The sequence below is a fragment of the Cavia porcellus genome, unplaced genomic scaffold (assembly GCF_034190915.1).
Source record: "Cavia porcellus strain 051 isolate PalLab524CR breed Dunkin Hartley unplaced genomic scaffold, mCavPor4.1 scaffold_33, whole genome shotgun sequence".
NCBI lineage: Eukaryota > Metazoa > Chordata > Mammalia > Rodentia > Caviidae > Cavia > Cavia porcellus.
Genome location: NW_026947516.1, coordinates 15,000,596 through 15,022,826, shown reverse-complemented (window position 1 = coordinate 15,022,826; position 22,231 = coordinate 15,000,596). Strand labels below are relative to the sequence as shown.

General features: G+C 39.3%; 1 protein-coding gene across 3 annotated transcripts in view; it reads right to left on the bottom strand.

The window, feature by feature from the left end:
- Window positions 1-22,231, bottom strand: part of Ofd1 (OFD1 centriole and centriolar satellite protein) — a 37,099-nt gene that overhangs the window by 8,641 nt on the left and 6,227 nt on the right. For all 3 annotated transcript variants that reach the window (XM_063242760.1, XM_013144875.3, XM_063242761.1), the window contains 13 exons: window positions 20,624-20,692; window positions 20,507-20,537; window positions 14,959-15,066; window positions 12,902-13,038; window positions 12,424-12,597; window positions 10,353-10,459; window positions 8,639-8,758; window positions 6,712-6,785; window positions 5,338-5,429; window positions 4,137-4,326; window positions 3,062-3,192; window positions 2,408-2,519; window positions 74-667 (listed from right to left, as the gene is read on the bottom strand). In XM_063242760.1, coding sequence (XP_063098830.1) covers window positions 74-667; window positions 2,408-2,519; window positions 3,062-3,192; window positions 4,137-4,326; window positions 5,338-5,429; window positions 6,712-6,785; window positions 8,639-8,758; window positions 10,353-10,459; window positions 12,424-12,597; window positions 12,902-13,038; window positions 14,959-15,066; window positions 20,507-20,537; window positions 20,624-20,692 — 1,939 coding nt within the window. The remainder of the gene's footprint in view (window positions 1-73; window positions 668-2,407; window positions 2,520-3,061; window positions 3,193-4,136; window positions 4,327-5,337; window positions 5,430-6,711; window positions 6,786-8,638; window positions 8,759-10,352; window positions 10,460-12,423; window positions 12,598-12,901; window positions 13,039-14,958; window positions 15,067-20,506; window positions 20,538-20,623; window positions 20,693-22,231) is intronic.

Sequence of the window (22,231 nt, the reverse complement as noted above, 5' to 3'; positions counted from 1 at the left end):
CATTCAAGTCAGAAGTACGAGGACATGATCTGCTTGCCGCCAGTGTCCCATGACCTTCAAGGCAGTGGCTCACCTTCCCGATACAGCTCATTGTCAAGGCTTCTTCTGGCTTTGGGAAGTGGTGTGGAGGACAGGCGTCTCAAGGAGGTGCTCCTGTGCAGCCGTGAGGTCGAACTACCCGACATGGCTTCTTCGGCAGCATCACACTTGTCCTCCTTACGTGTACACACTTGAGGTTGCTCAGAGAGAATTCCATCCTCTGGGAAAACACGTCTTCCCAGGGAAGTGGAACTGCTGCTTTTGAAAGCTCCAAGCAAATGCAAAGGTAGTGGATTCTTGGCCAGGGGTGGGCTTTTAGCAGGGTTTTGAGTGAGTCTTTGATGGTAATTTCTGAAAGCCTTTTCCAAGCGTTCAGCCTCTTGTTCTAGCTCTCTCACCTTGACCTTGGTACTGGCAACAAACTCAAGGTCTGAATCCGGGGAGCTGCCCTCCCTCCCTGCATTCCGGAAACCTGTGATATCTGGCATAGCCTCCTGTCCCGGGGGGTGGATCAGGATCCCCCTGAGTCCATTCCCATAGTGAGGCACCACCGGGTCACTCATTAAACTATTCACACATTGATGACTCACAGACTGCTTGGTGTTGCGGTACACTTCATTCTCCAGGGCTGCAAGTTACAAAAAGACAATTTGACAAATAAGGAGAGAAGGTGGTGAATAAAACTTAAAACTCAAGAACAGTTTTTTTTTTAATGAAAGAAAAGAGGAAAAACTTCCACAGTAAATAGGTTCTGAAGTCATAATCACTACTATTAAGATTTACTGAGAACCTGTCTGCATTAGCTACAGTTTCAGACATGCCCTCCTTTATATAATACAACTTCACAATCCACTGTGTGTGATTTTAAAATTCCGAAAGCTGTAAGCTAAGTAACTGAACATTTACTTACTAAGCAGTGGCAAAGTCCAACCAGATTTAAATTCATTTGGTCGAAAAGCTTGACCTGAACTGATCTAAAGCCATTTATGATCTGTTTATTTAGCCCAACCAGCATGACTATTCATACATTTGACTGCAAAGTGATCGGCTTCCTTCACTACACGATGCAGCTTCAGGATTCCTAGGGCTGTTGCCAAGTCCACAGCCTATGGCCCATGATTCCGATAAGGGAAAGCAACATTGAGGACAGGACTCTCTGTCACTTGTTGCATCTTACAGATGACAGCGGTATACTGAGGCAAAGCCACCCAGCCAACAGGTCCTACAGCTGCTGGGACCTCCTCTGCAAAGGCAGTGTCCGGTCAGCTCCCCATCTGTGCTGCTATACCACAGAAGCAAAAGCCACAGGGAATTACTGCCATCATATGGGGGCGCTGTGATTTTCAGCTGTGGGAAAGCTAACAGGACAACTGAGAGAAAATGAGGAATAAAAAAGAGCAAAAGTGAGGAGAAAAAAGAATAAAACAAGTGCAGGGCAAAGGAACAAGGGTCTGAGGAGGAGAATACAAGTCGGAACCAAGATAGGCTGAGGTCCAGGATGTGTACAACTGGTAACATGTACCTGCTTGGGTTTTAAAGCAACTGAAAAATAAAGCATCTAAGTATACATACCCTTCTTACAAGGCAGGAAGGGGCAGATGTGCACCCACCTTCACTGGGTAATGAAACAGCGGCAGTAACCGTTTCCTGAGTGCCTGTCATAGCCCAGGAGCAAGACTGGGACCCATCTATCTCTGTTCAGTATGACCCAGTCGGTACTGGGATCCCTGTTGCAAGCAAGGAAATGGAGCCCCAGGGCAGTTGAAGTATTCTACCCGAGGCAAAACAATTAACTTCAAAATCAGGGTGCAAACAAAAACAGTTCTCTTGGCTAGGTGTGAGTGATGGCACAGGCCCATAACCCCAGCACTCAGGAAGCTGAGGCAGCAGGATCACAGCCAGATTGAGACCAGCTGCTGAACTACATAGCAAGACCCTATCTCAAAAACAAATAAATGGACAAATAATGGTTCTCTGACTTGGATAGCAATGTTCTTTTTGCTAAGCCACCTGCTTCTCTCAGATTTATATATCTGTCTGCTAAGGAATAAGAAAAACTATTACATAGCCAATGTCTAGTCATCAGGGTAATTAAAGAAAAAGGAAATGTGAGGATAAAATGGAGAACATCTGTGTTACCACGACACCCCTCTTATTTGGGACACCTGTGAGGCAACTGATGTGGCTGATGACCAGGTGGCATTTCTGAGCTAGAAAGGAAGTTTTACTTCTAGGATGATACATATGTCTATGGCTTTCCTCCTAATATAAGAGTTACTAAATGCCCAATAGATTATAGCCATTACATTTCCACAAGTGTCAGAAGCTTTACACATACAGATATTTACAGGTTAAAAATGTCACACACCTCTCTGAGTTTGTTTCAGTTGCAATTTTAAATCAGCAATCTGATGATTTAACCTCTTTACAGAAGAATCATAATCTAATAGCTGCGCCGTTAGCTGTGCGGAATGCTCAATCTGAAAAGATACAGAAAAAAACAAATCCATGTAAAACAAATCATAGCTTGCATCAAAGGTGAAACTGTCTCATTGTGCTTATCCTCTTTTTCCATCTTGCCAGTTCTGAGAAGCTTTACACCAGTCATCAATGGACCTCTACTTAAAACAACAAGACGAAACAGAACACACAGACAAGCTTTTCACCACCTTCTCCATAGCAAACAATAGCTACTTCTGGGCAGGCAGGCAGAAATCAGAAAGAGACAGTGAATATTTATAAGTCTCAGAAGGAGAAACAAAAGCTAACGTGGGTACTATTGGACACTCACAAAATTGGGTGTTTAGAGGTGTTTGTTTTTCTTTGAATTTTACTACTATTAGGAATATAAAGTCAAACAGTCATGAAAAATTTTTCTCAGATCAAAAAAGATCCTTTAGCACATTTAGGGAAGTCACTTCTGATGATAACATAGACATAATTTGTGCGGTGTGACCTGTGCCAAGTTTACGTAGCTTCGGTGGCCTGGCACATTACAGGCACGAGTACAGAAAATACTCACTTCATTTTGCAGCTCTTTTTGCATAGCTTGCCTATGAGTTTCAAACTCCTTATGCTTAAGTGCGATAGTATCTTCTGCTTTCTGTAATTCCTTCTGTAAAACTAGAAGTTCAGGAGCCGGCTGAGCAATGCCTAAAAAGGCAGAAGAAAAATCCTGGTTATTACCAACCTTAACTTTGCTTATATTATTAAACAAAAGCAACTAAAGAATTTAACCATTTCCTTTCTTTGTACTCCTGCAATTAATATTCTATCAATTCTTCTAACTGGACTAAAAGCAATCCTGATTCACAAGTTTCAGAATAAAAGAATTTAATGCATACTGATGCACTGCTTGCTACTGTTTCAGTCCTACTCCAAGTAAAAGAATTCTTGCAAATCCACAAATGACCTCCAAGCCTGCCTTTCTCCTCTACTATTCACAGAAGGCCTAGAAGGAACTCTCTTGCCATCTGCCTGTGGATGACTTCCCTGAGGTCTCATCCGATCTGAGCGACGATAGTAACAGGCAGTGTTGTGGTGTCCTCAATTTGGGTCACCCAAAGACCCTTTAATGAATGGTACCATGTGCAAGGTAACTACAAAGGAGTGTATCACTTCCTGGGCCAGAAAGGAAGCCAGACTGTTAGCAGCACTTGGGCCTGGCAGGTGAAAGGAAGAAGAAATTCTCAGAAGTAGAGAGCCTGAGTGAGCACAGTACAGAGAGCACTGGTGACAGGCCACCAGCAGGTACTACGGCCTCAGTTGGCTGACAGGTACAATGCTCCAGGGCTGCTGGATATGGAAATGGGGTGACAATGAGGTGATAACCATCTCAACTGCCTCTCTCCAAGTGCTTGGGACTCCCTAGTGGCCAAACCCCAGCAGAGGTCCGAGGGCAAGGTGAGCATGGCTACTACCCGCAGAGCAGCGCACCTTAAAGGTGGGCCTTCTTCAGGTGATACTGTTACTTATGCAAAACAAGCATTTCCAGTGCAAGAAACTGAGGCCTCGCTTACAAGTACAAAGCAGTTTCATAATGATGACTTCATATAGGTTAAGGAAATATTCACATTAGAAAAAAAAAAAAGACATACGGTTTAGGAGACGCAAGTTTTCATTTTTATTGTCTTCCAGTTGTTGTTTAAGCAATTTATTTTGTGCCTGAAGCTCCAGTCTCTCTTGCTTCAATTGTGAATAATCACTCATGTCTTTAAGCTTCTCATTCAGCAAGTGGTTTTGTTCGGTTGTTGTTGTCAACTGTGCTTTGATGGACTCTAACTCGAGCTGAAAATGAGACAGGAAAACTTCCATGTGAATCACGGTACTGGAAACATGAAAGCTGGGGGGCTGCCTTAAGCTGAGCAGCAACTTCCTATGGTCACTGGACAGGGGTCGGGTTCTTTGCAACCACAGATCCTAACTACTGTACCATAAGGAAAGTCATCTGTGCTGAAGTGGGCAAGGGACACTCATAACCTGCATCTATAGACCCATGCCTATCAAGTTAGTACTTCTGATGAAAGTCATCACTCCATTTTCCAAACGCAAGCAGGACCCAATAACAATCATACACTGTGGCAATACATTTTTAAAGTAGGAAAAGGTGAGACAGATATTATCCATAAACTCGCTGTGAAGTGCTTTCTTTTTCTTAGTATAATATACCTTATATTTGGATACAGAAGCCTGCAAAGTTCTTAAATAAGCCATCATGGTTGAAAATGTAAATTTTACTTACAAATATACATTTTCAGTACTTAAAAGTTTTGGCTCTATTCTTCAGAAAGCAATCACACTAATAAATAAAAGTAATAACAGCATGTGAAAAGCACGTCTCATTTTGTTTTAAGTTGTAAGATAGTGATGCGATGATACCAGGTTTTCCCCACTGCTAATGGTACAGGAGAAGAGGCTGGTGTTGAAGCTTGTATTTACTGATCATCTGCTATAAGCTAGACACGTTAAGTTAGCTCACTCACTTCCCTGAACCACCATATGATGGTAGGAAATATCCCAAGTCTACAAATCAGAATCCCAGCTCACAGAATCCACCCAGAAGCACACAAGCAGAAAAGGAGAAAGATGGGACTCTAGGACTCAAAGCTCTTCCTCCACTGAAATTAAGAACTACTGAATTAACTTCAATCATCGACCTCTTAGCCATAGAATAATGGATCCAAACAGATCAAAGGGATGACTTCAGAAAAACTGTGTTTAACAGTTTGTGCTGAACTTTCACTTACTACAACTTCATGTATTGCTTAAATTCTATTTAAAAATAGGCTTAACAATTACCTCCAGTTCTTTTATACGATTTGCAGACTGACTGAGTTCTTCCTTTTTGGAATTAAAAGCTGTGAGCTCCTCTTGCAAATGTATGGCTTTTTCTGAAACAAAGAACTCACCAATTAAATGTTTTCTGAGTCAAATATTCAGCAGGCAAGTTAAGAAATAAACCTTGGGGCTGGGGATTTAGCTCAGCGGCATAAGCGCCTGCCTTGCAAGCATGTGGTCATGAGTTCAATCCCGGGTACCGATAAAAAGAGATAAGACAAAAAAAAAGAGAAATAAACCTTACTATCCAGTGGTGAGATGAAGTTAGTACTGTCCAGTGTGCCACACTGTAACCAGTTCCAGCACATGGTCCTAAGGCCAACAGTCTAAATTTTGTCCAAGACAAAGGTCTGTTAGTATTTTGTAGTTTTCACTCCCTCTAACACAAGTCTATGTAGAGCTGCCATTAAAAGATAATTTTTGGAGTATGTGATGCTACTAATCCACAAAAGGAATACTGGTTTCTGTAAGACAGTGGTAAAGGTACTGCTACACTTTGGGAATATAATTTGCTCCTAAGCATCTGTCTAAAATTTCCACCAGAAGTTCAATTTCTTGTTACAGGCAATTTCCTAGAAATATACTGAATGTAAAATATCTATACCTGATCTTAGCTAAAAGGCTGAGAAATGATAAAATGTAGAGTATCTAAAGAGTAAAAAATTTCTCAACCTCCATAGACTCAGGTCAGTGTGTATGAGAGTGTAGGAGTTTACATGTGAAGTAAAAATACCATGAAGCGTAAAAATATATTAAAGCAAAATAAGTAACCTCAGGCACAGAGGACAGAGAAATTAAAATGTAATTTCCCATAAGTAAAAATTAAAGTCTCACCAAGTGTGGTAGCGCACACTTGTAATCCCACACTCAGGAAGCTGAGGCAGGAGGAATACCATGAGTTCAAGGCCAGCATGGGTTACACAGCTCAAGGCCAGCCTGAACTGCATAGTGAGACCTGTCTCAAAAAAACCCAACAAAACAAAACAAACCAAAACTAAAATCTCTTGTAGTTAAGAGTAGTATGTACCATACAGCAATAATTTGCTACTAACTTCTTAATAATTACAGATGTCTCTATCAAAATATAATGAAATGAAGTTGGATAAACTACTGATAAATCACTGGCCTTTATTAATATACAAGATGGTAAACATGAAGGTTTCCCTTAAAGATAATTTTTTTCCAATTTTGTAAAATTAAAATCATAAAAAATGTAATCCTAGAGTAAAACTGAAGTGTAAGGGCTATACATTTTCTAAAATAGAGAACTGATCCAACTTAGGAAGCCAGTAAGTTACTTCAGAACTGAAAACTACAGCTCCCCACCCCCATCACCTTTATTCTTCCTTTCTTCTTCAACCAGTTTATTGGCTTTTGTGAGGTATTCTTCCTTTAGTGCAAGTTGATACCTGAGAATCAAAATGACTAAAAATGAGTTCCTTGTCATCTTGTTGGAACGACTTCTATCATTGCAGGAGTTGATCTAGGGCAATAGAACAGAAGGCCTGAACACAACAATGCACAAACTAGAAAGTCTTTCAGTACTAAGGCTGGGGACCTCAATTCTCAACGTAAAATGTTAGAGAAAACTCTTTCCCTGCCTTGATCCTGTAAACTGGGACTCCGAAATCAACTGCACAAAATGAGGAGTGTTCTCCTGAGGTCACTGAAAGCAATGCTGCTTTAGCAACACTCAGCTGGCTCAGAGAACAAAGTAGTAAACTAAGGTAAACTTAACCCAGCACAGGATGGGCTCTAAACCCCAAGACCAATGAGGCTGTCACTTTCCATCCACTGGCCCCATCTCCCCAGCCCCAACCAGGAGAATTTTTGCCCTTAAGCTGTAAGCATCTTGACGGCCAGCTTGCAACAGCATCCTATCCTGCTCGACCACGCCACAAGCACGTTTGCATGAAGCTGCCCTTATTTTCACCAGATATCACCAGTCAGTCTCCTAGTTCAGAGATGGGACAAGAGAAAGACAAACCCTTGGATGGCTGCTGTTCAAATGCTCATGCCTGCCAAAGTCATAAAAGGTCTCCCAGGTCATGGAAATGTCAAAATGATCCAAACAGTTCACAGGCTTCAAAACTACACAAAATGAAATATGTACTTTTGCATACCCATTCCTAAAGGGTTAACACCTACAGGAGCTTCAGTGTTTCCTACTTTAGTAAAAGAGTAGACAGAAAATATGTGGAGAAAATGTATCATTTTAAAATTGATAGGTGGAAAGCTGCTGTTCCCTTTTTTAATACAATTCACTTAATAACCTCAAGAAGTCCTCTGAAGTACTATATAATGGATAATCAATGACAAATTATAGGCAAGACAGCAGAAAAGACCAATGATTATGAAATGCCTGGGGCAGCTGGGTTGAGTCATCTCTTCATTACACATTTATTTAAGAAATATTAACTGAACAGTTATTTACTGCAATATGCAATGCTGCCACCAAGAAAAGCTACCCATATGGGTGTAATGTCCTTGTGCTGAGATATTATTCCCTTGATACACAAAACTCAGACTATAAAAAAGTACAAGTAATCATAGCTGTCCATATTTTCCTTTCCATATATCGCCTTTGCTTTATACAGTTAATTTTAGTTCATTTCTTCTGATTTTGGCTTTGCAGACTCTCGAATACAAAGCACACATTGAGGGCCAAATACTCCAACCTCTGTAAACTGTTAGAGATCAGCATTTTAAGTGGCAGTCTGAGCGCAGTAGAGGAAAAGATGACTAAAAGTGACTGCAATTCTAATTCTATAGCTCACGAGCTATACAAGCTGAGCAAGAAAGTCATACAGTGTCCTCAAAAGTAAAGCAAACTGCAGGTTCTCGGTAACTACTGGAGATGCTATAAGAAAGGGTGAAAGACATAATCATTGTAATAAAATAAATTTAAAAAAATAAAAAAAGAAAGGGTGAAAGGTATAATTCTACATCGTGTATTTTACAAGTATCCTAACTCAAATTCTCATGGGAAAGAACTATCGAGTAGGTATTTTTTTTAAACACTAAATTTTGCCATAAAGTGTTACTGTTATTTATTCCACCAGCCTTTGGCACATTTTCACCAACTTAATTCAAATGTATTACTTCCTTAGGGAACCAAGAGATGGAGGGCGTGGAGGGGGCGGGAAAGGGATGGAAAAAGAACAAAATGCCCTAGGAACACTGACCAACTTCCTACAGTGAATGTAACCACTATGTATTGCAATCATATACAAAGAAAAAAATTTAAAAGCCAAACAATTACTTTAGAACTTCATTCTTAAGCTTTTGCTCAAAGGTCTCCTGCGCGCTCTCTATATCTTGCTCCCGTCTCCTAAGTTCTTCAGCCATGCTTTTATTTTTTTGTTCTTGGAGCTTTTGGTTCCTGAAATTAACAAAAACACACAAAGTAAACTATGATAAGTGAGGTAAGGAACTGAAGGGAAAAATAAGACATATTTGTGGCTCAATAGGCTAATACTGTTTTGTGATCATCACCTACTGGAAAATAAAAGAGCAAGCCAGAAGTCCTCTGTTTTAGAAAATGGCCTAGATACAGTGTACCCAAAACATCAGAGGGAACTGTATAGAAGGCAGCTAGGGGAGGAAAAACTAAGTAGTTTCTTTAATCAGTTTGAAGATGGGAGAATGATATTGTTAGTTACAAAGTCACAAAAGTTAGGGTCCTCAGTGCTTGTCTTCTCTGTAATACTGCTTCTAACTGGGAGATCTAAGCCATCAGTGCATGGATAATAAGGATGCTTTTTATTATTTAATGGTCTATTGGTTAATATAGATAGAAGTGTGAAATGACACATCAAAAGTTAGAAGACTGATCAGGGCTTTCAGTTGCCAATGAGTCATCTCATTTCCATATCAGTCCTCAACATGTCTTCATAGTTTTCTAAAATTGTTTAAATTTTTATTAGCCCAGGTTTGTACCATGTAAAGACTACATTCACCATGCGGAGTTGATACATAAGATGTCTTAATTCTTTTACTGCCTTTTTCCCTCCTCCTCCCTCCATCTCTTCATTTACAAAAGATCTATGGCCCTGTTTGCTATCTAATCAACAGTAAAGCCAAGCCTCGAGCAGAGGCTGGGTTCACAGATGCTACTTAGATGAAGCCATCCTGAGAGAACAGGAGAACGCCCTCTGCTGGCTGATCTGGAAAGGCACATTCATGCCATCTATATGCTCAGGGGGCAAGAGCAGCAGAGGAAGTGGGAGCAGTACCATATAGCCAAAAAATGTGCTCCTTTCTTGTGCTCGATCAAATTGCCTCTTCATGCTGTCAAAAAGAGTAATGTAGACACAGAAAAAGATCAAACGAATGTAGCCTACAGAAATGAGAAAACATTGATAAAGACAGAAACAATGTCTTCAGTGTACTAAGGTTCCTAAAAGTATCTGTGAGTATAAATTAATAGTGAATTCTCAATGAGAAAGAAGGCCTAGCACAAATTATAGATGGGTTAGCTTGCTATCGCACTCAGCTAAGATTTGAAGGAAAAAACACTGTGAACACTAGGAAAAAGTGAACAGCACCCTGTGAGAAATGCTTTCACCCATCACAAGGTAAGTCCAAGCGTCGCCACATTTCATTCGGAGAGCACACGGCAGGTGTAAATGCAGCAGCCTGGATGCGTGGAATCCAGTTACGGAAGTGAAACGAATGGGTCTGAATGACTGAGGGAAACTGCACAACAGATGATTTGTTCAAGCTTCTCTCGATTATCTATCTGGTCTTACAGTGCCTAGTGATGATGTTTCATTTTGGTTTTTGCCTTAATTTCTAATTTTTCACAAGCAAAATCCTAGTCTTTGTTTCGCTTAATTTAGACCTTTCTAAAGCTAGGTAATAGCACGTTTACAACCAAGAACTTTACTTGGCAACTGACCTTAGGATCTCTAGACATATTTAGCAAGCCTTTTTCACCTCGTTCTGAGTATCCAAAACAAACATGTATTACTTACAATTCAAAATCTTCAACTCTTTGCTTCAGCTCTGCTTCTCTGCCTCTTAGCAAATCTATATCTTTCAGTAGAAGCTGCCTTTGACCATAGATTTCTTTTGTTTCAGCCTGTATAGGACAACATTGATTTTTAGCAAGCAAAAGAAAATAAAACGGATTGGAACTCATACGTGGCTTCTTAAATTCCAGAAAAAAATGGAAATATAGACATTTAGGGTAATACTTTCACCTGCAAGAGATTTCGATTCAAGGCATGCTTTGGTCTATTTTATTTGCACAAAAAGTTACTCCCTTGTACAAAAAATTATTTTTCCAATGTCTACTAATGTTATTACCCTATATCTTAACAGCTCATCTAATTACTCTATTTAATTCTTTAACATCTCTCAGTCCTTTACTTAAAATTCTGGTAAGTCTGTCAGCAAGAAAAAATTAAAATGTGCATTTTTTCAGCAACAAAACTCCAAAAGAATCCCCACGGTAGTGATTTCCTTGTGGTGGTGATGGATGGATATTTCAGTTTGTAGGTAATTCTGATTCAGTTCAAGCAAGCTCCTATGAACTCCTGAATGAAGAGGCCTACTGAGAAGTGCGTGAAGCATGGATTTACTAGCTACTTATCACATTATACAGCATACCAGGAGCTAGATATAAAAAGGTAAGCGTATAATCCCCATCCTTCAGGCTCACCATTTGGTCAAGAAAAGAGAGACGAATAATTATGCTAAGATATAGGGATTCCATAAGCAAGTACACAAAGACTGTACACAGGAACAAGGTCTGAATGAATCGCTCAGTGGGAGTCAGGGAAGACATCTCCAGAGTGACAGCCAAGTTGAATCCCTCAAGGCCAGAATAGTGTTCTCAGAGGGGTACAGGAGTAGACGGGCATTCCAGGAGAATGCCAATCCTCTTTAACGCCTTCAGAAAATGTTACGTGGATGGGGATGTAGTCAACCATTCAACAGAAATGAAGCTATTGTTCTATCCACAATCCAGTTATCTCGAAGATTTGTGTTTCCAACACTTATTTCTATAGCTTAACTGAAGGAGGGATCTGTCTGCCATGAAATATGGAGGTCCTGAGAAGCCGTGGGCATGGGACGGTAGGGGAAGCTTCCTCCTTTCATATCTCCTGGCGGCGGCAGCTCTGGGTGCACACAGGGAAACAGTGCTGCAGAGCTGGACAAACCTTACCTGCAGACACACGGTCTGGCCACTTCTCAGCCTCTCCACTGCCCAAGTAGTCACTCCCCAGTGATGAGACTGAAGGGCCACATGGACAACCCTCGTAGCCCTGGACTCTACTATCCCGGGGACCCTCAGCTTTGTTCTCCTCTGCAGCTCCACCCAGCCACTGCTCGCTGCACCGTTTACAGTCACTACCTGAAACCTCACCCGAGTGTCTGGCCCTTGGCCTAGCTTCACTCTTCCACCTGCCAGTCCCTCGGGGCCTATTCTTGGTCACTTCAAGACGGCCCTGTGGCCTTCCCTTATCTCTATCCCCTCAGGTCGGGAGCCCACACCTTCCCCTCTGTTTCCAGCCTTCCGTGTACCACCTAGCAGAGCACCAAGGCCCCAGTTCAATAGCCGCCTTTCTTCAGTCGAGGACATTAAGCTGTGCCTAGGTCCGCTCCCGAAGCACCTCTACCGATCCACCTTGCTGACAGGGCTGAAAGATGAAGCACTCATGAACTACCAGCCCTCAGAGCGAGGAGAGAACCTGCCTCCAAGCACATGGTTTGGCCTCTCACTTGGCCTGCAATCCTGCCAACCAGTCCTCTCTCCACAAATGAACTGCTCACCCCTTGCACACAGGCGCAGCTCTACACCTCTCAGGCTCCCCACACCCCTCACTGACGCCCCCAGTGCCTGAGAAGACGGCTTTCACTCAGTGTGTGTGTTGGCCTGCATGGTCACTCCGCAGTTCTCTCCACCTACAGCCTGGCCCCGTCCTGATTGCTCCTCCAGGACCCTGTTCCATCAACCGTCCCTTCCCTCACCCGGACCTTAAACCAACCTTCCAACAGCTACAGGAATGCACCACCCATTACATTCTTTTCAAATATTACCTCCCGATACTGTTGAATTCTTTCCAGAACGTTCTTTTCCTGAGAAATGAGGGCTTCGGTTTTCGTTTTGTAAGTTCTCTCAAACTCATGCCGGAACTTCGCTAATTCCTTCTCATGCTTTTTTTTCTCTTCCATTTTCATCTTTGCTATTTCAATCTCCTTGAAGTGCTTTAACTGAAAATTGAAAGTATAGTTACTACACTGAACAAACAGTACAAATTTTCTCTTCATAGTTAAATTTAATATGAATGTTCTGTCTAAATATAACACATTTCATTTAATTTAGTTTTATTACATTCTCTGGACCTCTATGGTTCAGCCAAAAGTCAAAAACAAATGACATCAATTGGAAATTAAAATAACATGCAACACTATCCCAATCTCTGTATGTCTTCCCATACACCTAAAATCAAGATACTTCACAAGAAAAGAAACAAAAATATCACTCTTGTTAACATCAACAAGAGATACAGTTTACCTTTTGACACATTTCTGCTTGAAGTCCTTGTTGTAGCTCACTCTTATATTCATTTAACTTTAATTCAAAAGACTCTAGCTTTGGACGCTGAAGACGAGCATCCGCAAATTGATCATCGATAAGCTGAAGTTTCTCCGCTATTAAGAAATAACACATCAGATTAGGATATGTAAATCTGGTCAGGCATATAAGACGAAAAAAGCAGAGTATGCTTGGCGAAAACTGTAGGGATATCTGCTATTTATTTTGAAATTGATCAAAAAATTGAGATGGATTAATGAATGAGCAGATAAGGGATGAAACCAATATAATATGAATTTTATGGTAGCCTCAGGGATGCACACATTCATTGTAAGAATTGTTCTGTGTGTTTGAGAATGTTCTTAATAAAATGTTGGGAGAATCAAAAGAACACGATTTAAATCATAAATGACCAGATTCTCTTCCCAGTCTCTGCCAAGGCACAGAGCACTTTAAATTTAATGAGCAGATTCAAAACAATTATTTTGAAAAACTCAAAAATCACGTATCTTAAACCCTCCATTTCTAGATAAGGAACAAAATGACTTTCAGAGGGTAAAGCAACTACAGTACAACTGGTACTAAAGGAAAGTCTGCTCCACCTCAAGCCAGCATCTTTCCACAAAGCCTGCCACCTTCAAACCAACTGTGGGACAGAATTGGCCACAGACCAGAGTACACACTCAACTTGGGTATAAACCCAACCACGTATGGCACCAACATTTAGCAAAGATGTGCAGGGTAAAACAGGCTGGCAGAAGCAGACTAACACAGCAACGGGTTTTTTCCTGTAAAGTAGCACTGTACACATGTGTTTCCAGATACTTTTCTAGGTTTTCCAAATGCTCTCTACCTGTGCAGTCTAACACAGGACTTTCTAGACTCATGTGGCTTCCAAGTACTTGAAATAAGACCACTCCAAACTGAGATGTGCTAAGTATAAAAATCACACTAAATTTCAACTTTGGTACAAAAACTAAATGAAATATCTCAGTAATATTTTATGCTGAGTACATGTTGAAATATTCTGGATATGTTGGGGTAAGCAAAACATTTAAAAGAACTTTACCTGTTTTCTTTTTACGTTTTTGCAGCTCCTATAGATTTAAAATTACTTATGTGGCTAGCATTATGGGAGAGCACTGATTTATAATAAAAGTGGAATATACATACATACATAGATCTCTTTAAAAAAAAAAAGACGGTCTCATTATGTAGCCCAGGCTGGCCTTGAACTCACAGCGATCCTCCTGTCTTAGCCCTCCAAGTGCTGGGATTACAGGCATGCACCACCATACCCAGCAACATGGAAAATATTTCTAATGGAATTCAACCACTACTCAAAGGCCTAATCATACAAGTCTTTTACAAATGATGAATTGCTTCTCTTCTTACAAGTTAAAGGCACTATTATTATTTACAAATAAAGACAGGCCAATAAGCTGATTAGGCACATCAATTTAAAATGCTCTTTTCCCATGTCTAATGAGCACAAAATGCATGGTGTTATAGAAATCTTGCATAGTTTAAAAAAAAAAAAACTCTGCCTCATGGGCCAGAAAACTTAGGTTCTAATATTAATTCTGAGCGAGACTGGACATTTCCACGTTGTTCTTCCTCTGAACCTCAGTTTCCTCAACTATAAACTGAAGTGATGGGCTGATGGGCCAAAGACTTCTCTTGCTTTTTGCAGAGCAAATAAGTCTATGCTATTCTACCTTAATGGCTATAAAATAAAGTTTGCTGAGACATGAGGGGGAATGCTTCAGTTAAGAGAAGTTACACTTGGCAAGCTAAGAAGAATTTGGGCCTTGGGATTCCTGCACCATTTGGCCACTGTAGCCCTGGCGAGGATAGGGAATAACACTGGAGAACAATTCCTGGTTCCAAATTCCAGTAACACAATTCCAGGATGAGTGAATGTCCTTATCCCTTAAAGGTTACTTCTCTCCAGTTTGACTAAGAACCATGATAAATGAGGCCTTTTCCTCCATTCAAAAAGAAACCAGTAGAAAAAAAGCTAGAGCTTTAATTACCAAGAGAGTCCTTGCTAGGAAATGGTGAACTTGTCTGAGTTTCCACATCACAGTTCTCTTTAGCTTGATGATATTCTACCAATTCTGTTAAGAAATTCATAAGGAAACCTAAAAAACACAATGTGCATAGTTTTGCTTCAGAACTTTTATTGAATCCTTCCTCAGTTACTATTCATATAATCTTGTATTTATAAAACTATCATTTTTTACATTATTTAAAAATAATTTCTGAGGAAAAGTCTTTCTAAGCACGATACAAAACCTAGAAGGAATAAGATGATTTATCAACCTAACCATACAAATAGTTCACAGGAAAAAATTTAAATGTTAAATAAAGATGAAAAACATTTTTAAATGTTGGGTAAACATGAAAAAAATAAATGCAAATTAATACTAAATACACAGACTATATGTTCCCTATACCACTACAAAAATAAAACCTTGATAATACTAAGTTTTGGCATGGGAGAGGGATATAGATATAGTCACTACTTAGACAGGACACTTATCAGTGTTTTATATATATATTCAAAATGTGTACGTCCTTTACCCCAGTCATTCTATTTTTATGAATTTACATAGCTGCACTCACTTTCATAAGGGTGCATAGTGATCACCTCTAATAGCAAAAAGCAAATAAAACAACTAAGTCTCCATGAATAGGGGTTAAAAACATTCTTTAAAAATAGTCTTTGGCAAATGGGCAGGGGACCAGGAAATGGAGGGAGGGGGCAGGGGAAGGGTCACAAAAAGTGTTAACGTGTTTAGTACATGGACCAACTCCTTACAATGAGTGTCATCTCCGTGACTACAAAATATGTGTTAATGAAAATTCTAAATTTAAAACAATAAAAAAATTGCCCAGCCACCAATGGAAGAATTGAAAAGACTCCTATGTCTGCATCAGGCAAGTTACAGGTCTTTTTTCTTCTCCATTGAAGATTTCAAAACTCTTTCCTGCAATTTCGGCTTCCCCTCTACAGGCAGAATCACACAGCAACCTCACGCCTGTGCCTGGGAAGATGTCAGTCCCCTGTGTCACACGGCATGTGAGCTGCACAACAGTGGGATCAGGAGCATCTGCAGGGAAAGTGCGGGCTGCCCCAATAGGATATTGCCAGTCAGAACATTCCTCCCAGAAATCCCAGCTCAGTTGTTTCTTTGGAGATATCTATTTTTCTTTCCATAGGACGTACAAGATTTTTAAATTTTCTGACACAGAAATCTAAGACTAAATCTATGCTGGTTTTTTTTCCTTAAACCCAAGGACTTCTAAACCCTAACCTAAACCCTAACATAACCTTCTAAATTCTAAATCCTAATCTAAATCTAAACCCTAACCTAACCTAAATCCTACCTAAACCTAAACCCTTCTAACCCCAAAGTATCTTTATTTTGGGAAAGTTTTGTTCCACTATAAAAGTACTGACTGATCATCAGAGACATGCTCCTCCACTAAAGTGTTCCTAAGGCTGTTCCCTGTCCTCAGTTCTGGGATCTGTACTTTTCCCAGCCCCTGAGGAGTCCCTGTGTCCCCTCCCACACACACCCATGCCTACGCCCACACCCACACCCACCTCTGTGAAGGATTCACCTATCCGCCTCCATTTACTCCTCCAGTAATTTACTACTATCAGCATGGACTCATCCTTGTTTATTTCATATTTGGGGATATAATGCATCCTTTTATTTACATCAGCCAATTATTTTATTTTGGTGCACCAATTTGTTCCAGCTTTGGCCTCTGGCAGATCTTTGTGGAATTTTTTAAAGGACTTTCTTATGCTGTGGCATTAGAGATGCTACAAGATCATCTTGTATATTCTCTGCCTGTTTCTAAGATCAGGCATTTCTCCAAGGAGTCCTAGTTTCTTTTATTACAGAATGGTAACAGAGACCCAAACTTGCCCAAATTGGACACTAATGCACTCACTGCTATTGAAGTATCTGTTTTAGGGCTCTCTCAGGTGACAGAACAAGCAAACAAATGTACATATACAGTACTAACTTGTGTGTATACACATACAATACCTCGGTTCATGAACACTTCTGTTTGCAAACAATTTGGTTTGCAAAGAAAAGCCTTGGGCAAAATTCTGCTTCCATTTGCAAACTGCATCAAGTGACAGACAAAACCATAACCATCTTCCCCAAAACCATAAAACAAATTAAGTTCACAAACCAAGGTGCCACTCTATCTATAGCTACTTCTATATATAGCATCTGTAAATTAGGCTAAACATGAATTCATACTGATGTCTTTCACCACATGGATCATTCTAGCCTCCTTCCTTGCATATCTGTAAATTCTCATTCAAACAATAAGAAGCTTAACCATCTACTACCAGCTGACTGAATTTTCAGTGCCAGTATCCGTGTACAATGGCTTTAAGACTGGTAGTCTCTATTGGCCTGGCACTCCCCCTTCCCCCACCACTCTCAACCTGAGGACATTATTGCTCCATTATCTTGTCACAGTTTGCAATCCACCCTGGGATCCCCAGGCCTACTACATTTGCATTCAGATTTGCTTTATGTTGTGAAGTTCCCTGGATTTTGTGTCCAGTAGCCACCACTGCAGTATCATACAATATGGACACTTTCACTATCCTAAAAATCCCATGCTGTCACCTATTCAACATCCCCACCCCTTTCCTCCTAATCCCTGGATTCATTTACATTTTTACATGGCCTAATAAGGCACTCCTGAGAGATAAGTAACATAAGTAACGCTATCTTGTATGGCTGGGCCACAGCTCCATTGTTCATTCACCTATTAAAGGATTCTTGGTGCTCTTAGTTTACGGCAGTTCCAAATACAGCTGCCAAATACACTCAAATGCAGGTTCTGTGAGGACATGAGTTTTCAAGTCAGTCGTGTAAACACCTAGTAGCAGTACTGTAATTGTGGGGTTTATGCTATGACTACATTTAGCTTTGTAAGAAACTACCAGTCTCTTTCAAGTGATTCTGAACTTCCATCAGCAGCAAATGAAAGCTGTTTTTGCTCCACACATTTATCAGCATTTGCTTCACTGTTTTGAATGTCATTCTAAAAGGTATGTGGTAGTATCTCCTTAATTTTCATTTCCCTAATGACTAATGATCTTGAGCATCTTTTCATGTGCATATTATCTATCTGTACATCCCCCCTCTCTCAGTGTGTGGAATGCTAAGGTACATCACCAGCTCTTTTCAATTTTATTTTGAGACAGGGCCAGATCTAAGCTGACCATTCTGGCCTTGAGCTTGCTATTCAGCTTAGATGGTCTGGAGCTCATGATCCTCCTGTCTCAGCCTCCTGAGTGCTGGAGTTAGACATGTGCCAGCATGCCTAACTCCTACTTATTTTTTGATGGTCTCAGTCTCTTAATTGGAAGCTACCAATTTTTAGTATCATTTTAACAGTAGCTGTTTTATGGTTACCAAAGAGATCTATACAAATGTTGGCATAGTTTTTCTGACTTCCAAAAATTTTACTCAGATGCTGGGTGAAGGTGGTAAGGATTGTTAGTCAGATATCTTTCTGAACTAGAAGCATTTAAGGAGACTGTATAAAGGGGAAAAACCTTTTAAGGATAATATAAATGCCCATAATAAGATTTTTCTCAGCATCCCTTCAAGCCCCGAATGTCCTTCTCAAATAATATGTCAACAGATATTAGCTACATACCTTTGGACTGTGCTGTCCAATGTGGTTAAATTTAAATTAAACTAAATTAAAAATTCAGTTGTTTTTATAGTATCTGGATGTCCCCGCAAAGCCTCCTGTGGTCATCGAGCAGGGTTCTAGAGTTTGTGATTCATTCGTGGTCCAATGCTGGCATTATGGATGTGAGTACCACACCCACCCTCAGGTGGGTAGCCTTTGGAGTCAGTGGAGTATGGATTGAATTCTCTACAAACTGTGAGCTAAATCAACCTTTCCTTTCTTAATTGGGTGTCAGGTATTTTGTCTCGGCAACAAGAAAAAAGTAGCCAACACAGTTGGTTAGTCACACTAGCCACATTTAGTGGTCCCCACATGAGACAGAACAAATATAAATATCGCTGGGCTAGAGATTTAGCTCAGCGGCATAAGCGCCTGCCTTGCAAGCAGGCAGTCGTGAGTTTGATTCCCAGTACCGATAAAAAGGAAAAAGACAAAAAAATATATATATATAAATATTGCCATCATAACAGAGAGTTAATCTGGATGGCACTGCCTTTGGGTCCAGAATATACAATGCTTACCAGACTTCAGTAGGAATGATCTATTTTGCAGGTATTCTAGTACGTTTAGTGAGCCAATCAAAAATTATCTCTAAGAGACCTGGCAATTAAACAACAGACTAACGGGTGATTCAAAGCTGGTACTCAGCTGGAGGTTTAGCTCAATAGTATAAGTACCTGCCTGGCAAGTGTGAGGTCATGAGTTCAATCCCTGGTACCAAAAGTTGGTACTCAAGTCAGGCGTGGTGGTGTATGTGTATAATCCCAGCACTTAGGAGGCCAAGGCAGGAGAACTGCCATGAGTTCAAGTCCACCTTGGGCTACACAGTGAGTTCAAGGTCAGCCTGAACTACCAGGCAAGACCCTGTCAAAACAAACAAACAAACAAACAAACAAACAAAGAGAAAGATAAGAAAGAAAGAAAGAAAGAAAAAGAAAAAAAGAAAGAAAGAAAGAGAAAGTTGGTATTTAAAGGTTTGCTGAATGAGTTCCAAAGAAAACAATGTCCTAGTAGGGATGGCAGCAGTGTTGGCAACAGAAAAAAATCCAAAAGCAAACTAACACAGAAGGACCATGACACAAGATCATCAATTATTTTAAAAGACCAAAGATTAATTATGCATCAAAGGCAAGTTGCCAGCTTATGTTCAAGGTACAAAGCCCATCATCAAATCTAATGTATAGGGGCTGGGGATTTAGCTCAGCAGCATAAGCGCCTGCCTTGTAAGTAGGCAGTCATGAGTTCGATCCCTGGTACCGATAAAAAGGAAAAAGACAAAAAAAAAAAAAAGAGAGAGAGAGAAAAATCTAACGTATAGTAAGGCAACTGCAATAGCTATGGATTCTATGAAAGATTATCAAGGTCAATTTTAAAGCAATTTATTAGGTGTATATAAACACTAAAATTTTTTTTAAAACATTGCTGAAAAGATATTCTTTAAAACAATATTAATACATTTCACACTCTATAAATTGTATTTGAGGGGGACACCTAGGATACAAAGATATCTGGCCAAATGTTAGTAAATTTGTGTGTGTGTGTGTGTGTATGTGGACACATCCCAATGAGTACTTTTACAAAAAACATTTTCAATCTGTAAGTAGCACTCTTGATATCTAAGAGTTAGTAAAAAGAAGGGAAGATGAGAAGTGATCTACATTTGTCAGAACATTTGAAATGTTATTAAAGGTGAGGTATAGTCAACAAGGAAAATCAAATTATTTAGTTCAAATTAAATTTCCCATGCCTTCCTTTAAAAATTAATAGCTTCATACTTTCATAGCAAAAAGTACATACAAAAATGTTCCTTATTTCCACTAAGATGAAGGTTCTTACCTTTCTGGTTTTCTTTTTCAAATCCTGAAATCTGTTAAAAGATAATATTTCATATTTACTCAACTATTCAGTTATAATGAACAAATCAAAGCACAGATTATAAAAACTAAATCTTACCAGTGATTTGTAGAGACTGGATGTGGGGTTGATTTTAATGAGCTGTAATAGATCTTGTAGAGTAAATACCTTAAGGGGAAAAAACAGTAGTTATGTTTTTACATCAATATTTAAATGTTCAATTAGGGTATGTTTCTGACTATACTAGGAATTATATGTCAGATTAAATGAAGATTACAACTATGTTGCTAATGCAAAATTGGAGCTTTTTCTTATATTGCTAAATAAGTTACAATAAATATATTGAGGGTAAAAGGATACATTTTTAAAATAATTCCCAAATACTTAATATCAAAGATGATATGCCCAACAGAAATGACAGAAATAGTTAATGCCTTTTAGATGACAATCAAATATAGTATCTAATGAATCAATGAATAGATGAGTGAATTACAGGTCTTCATATTGCAATTACTACTTAAAAATGTAAAGAAACTAAATTTTCACTGTCCTTTCAACTATGAATGACTACAAAGCACCCAAAATAGTTTTAAACCAACATTTTGAATAGCTACTTTTAATATGGATTTCTACTACAGTATATATCATTTACTATATCTACCCTGAGAACACTGAGATGTAGTAATTTATTTTCAAATGGTTTTCCTATAAAGAAAATATTCTGCATAGTATTTTATGAGTACAAACCATTAAATGCATGAACTGGATTAATTGCTGCCATAATAATTACGTAATTAATCATCACACATTAAGCAAAAGTATAAAGCATCATTAGAAAGTTAGAGAATGATGGACTAAAAACCAATTCCTAATTTTGATAAACAGAATTTAGTTCTTAATGAAGAAACACAGCAGATTTAAATTTTAAGATTTCATTCATTCAAATACTAATGATCTTATTTCCCTAATGCTGTGGAATGATACTTTTGGATAATTATAAATGAAATAGAGAGTAAAAAGTCAGGGCTGACACCAAGCAAGAACCTTGATATAAACTGTAAATTTCGAGTGATAAAAATGTGTCATTGTAGGTTCACCAGCGACAGCAAATATACCATCCAGAGTTGAAATAGTGACAGTAGGGAGGTCTGTGCATGTGTGGGGTTGGGGTACATGGAAATTCTCAGGATTTTCCACTCAATTCTGCTGTGAGCCTAAAACTGCTCTGAAAAAAATACACCATCTTTAAAAAACAAATCCACAAAGATGTTTGCTACATATACTTTTCAAATAGTAAAGTCTACCTAATATATTATGAAAATACAGTTAAAATCATCATAAAAGCGATAAAACATAAAAAGTGTTTTACTACTTGAGAATTTTATAGCTTTTCTTAAATTATGCATCTTTCACTTCTCTTATGCAATTACAAAGCAGAGAAATCTGAAGACACTGTAGTACAGTAAAAAGAGCACATTTTAGTGATCTATAGTTACAAATTACATCACCTCCTAGTAATGTGACCTTGGGTAAATCACCTGTCCAGGGTCTGGTTAGTCATCTACAACATATGACACCTACACTGTACATAGCATCATGTCAAGTTCACAGGTGATGCTCAACAGAAATGGCAGATAAAAACTAGTTAGACTACATGGAATGTAAGATCAGCTCCGGCTCTAAAACACTGAGATACCAAAGAATAAT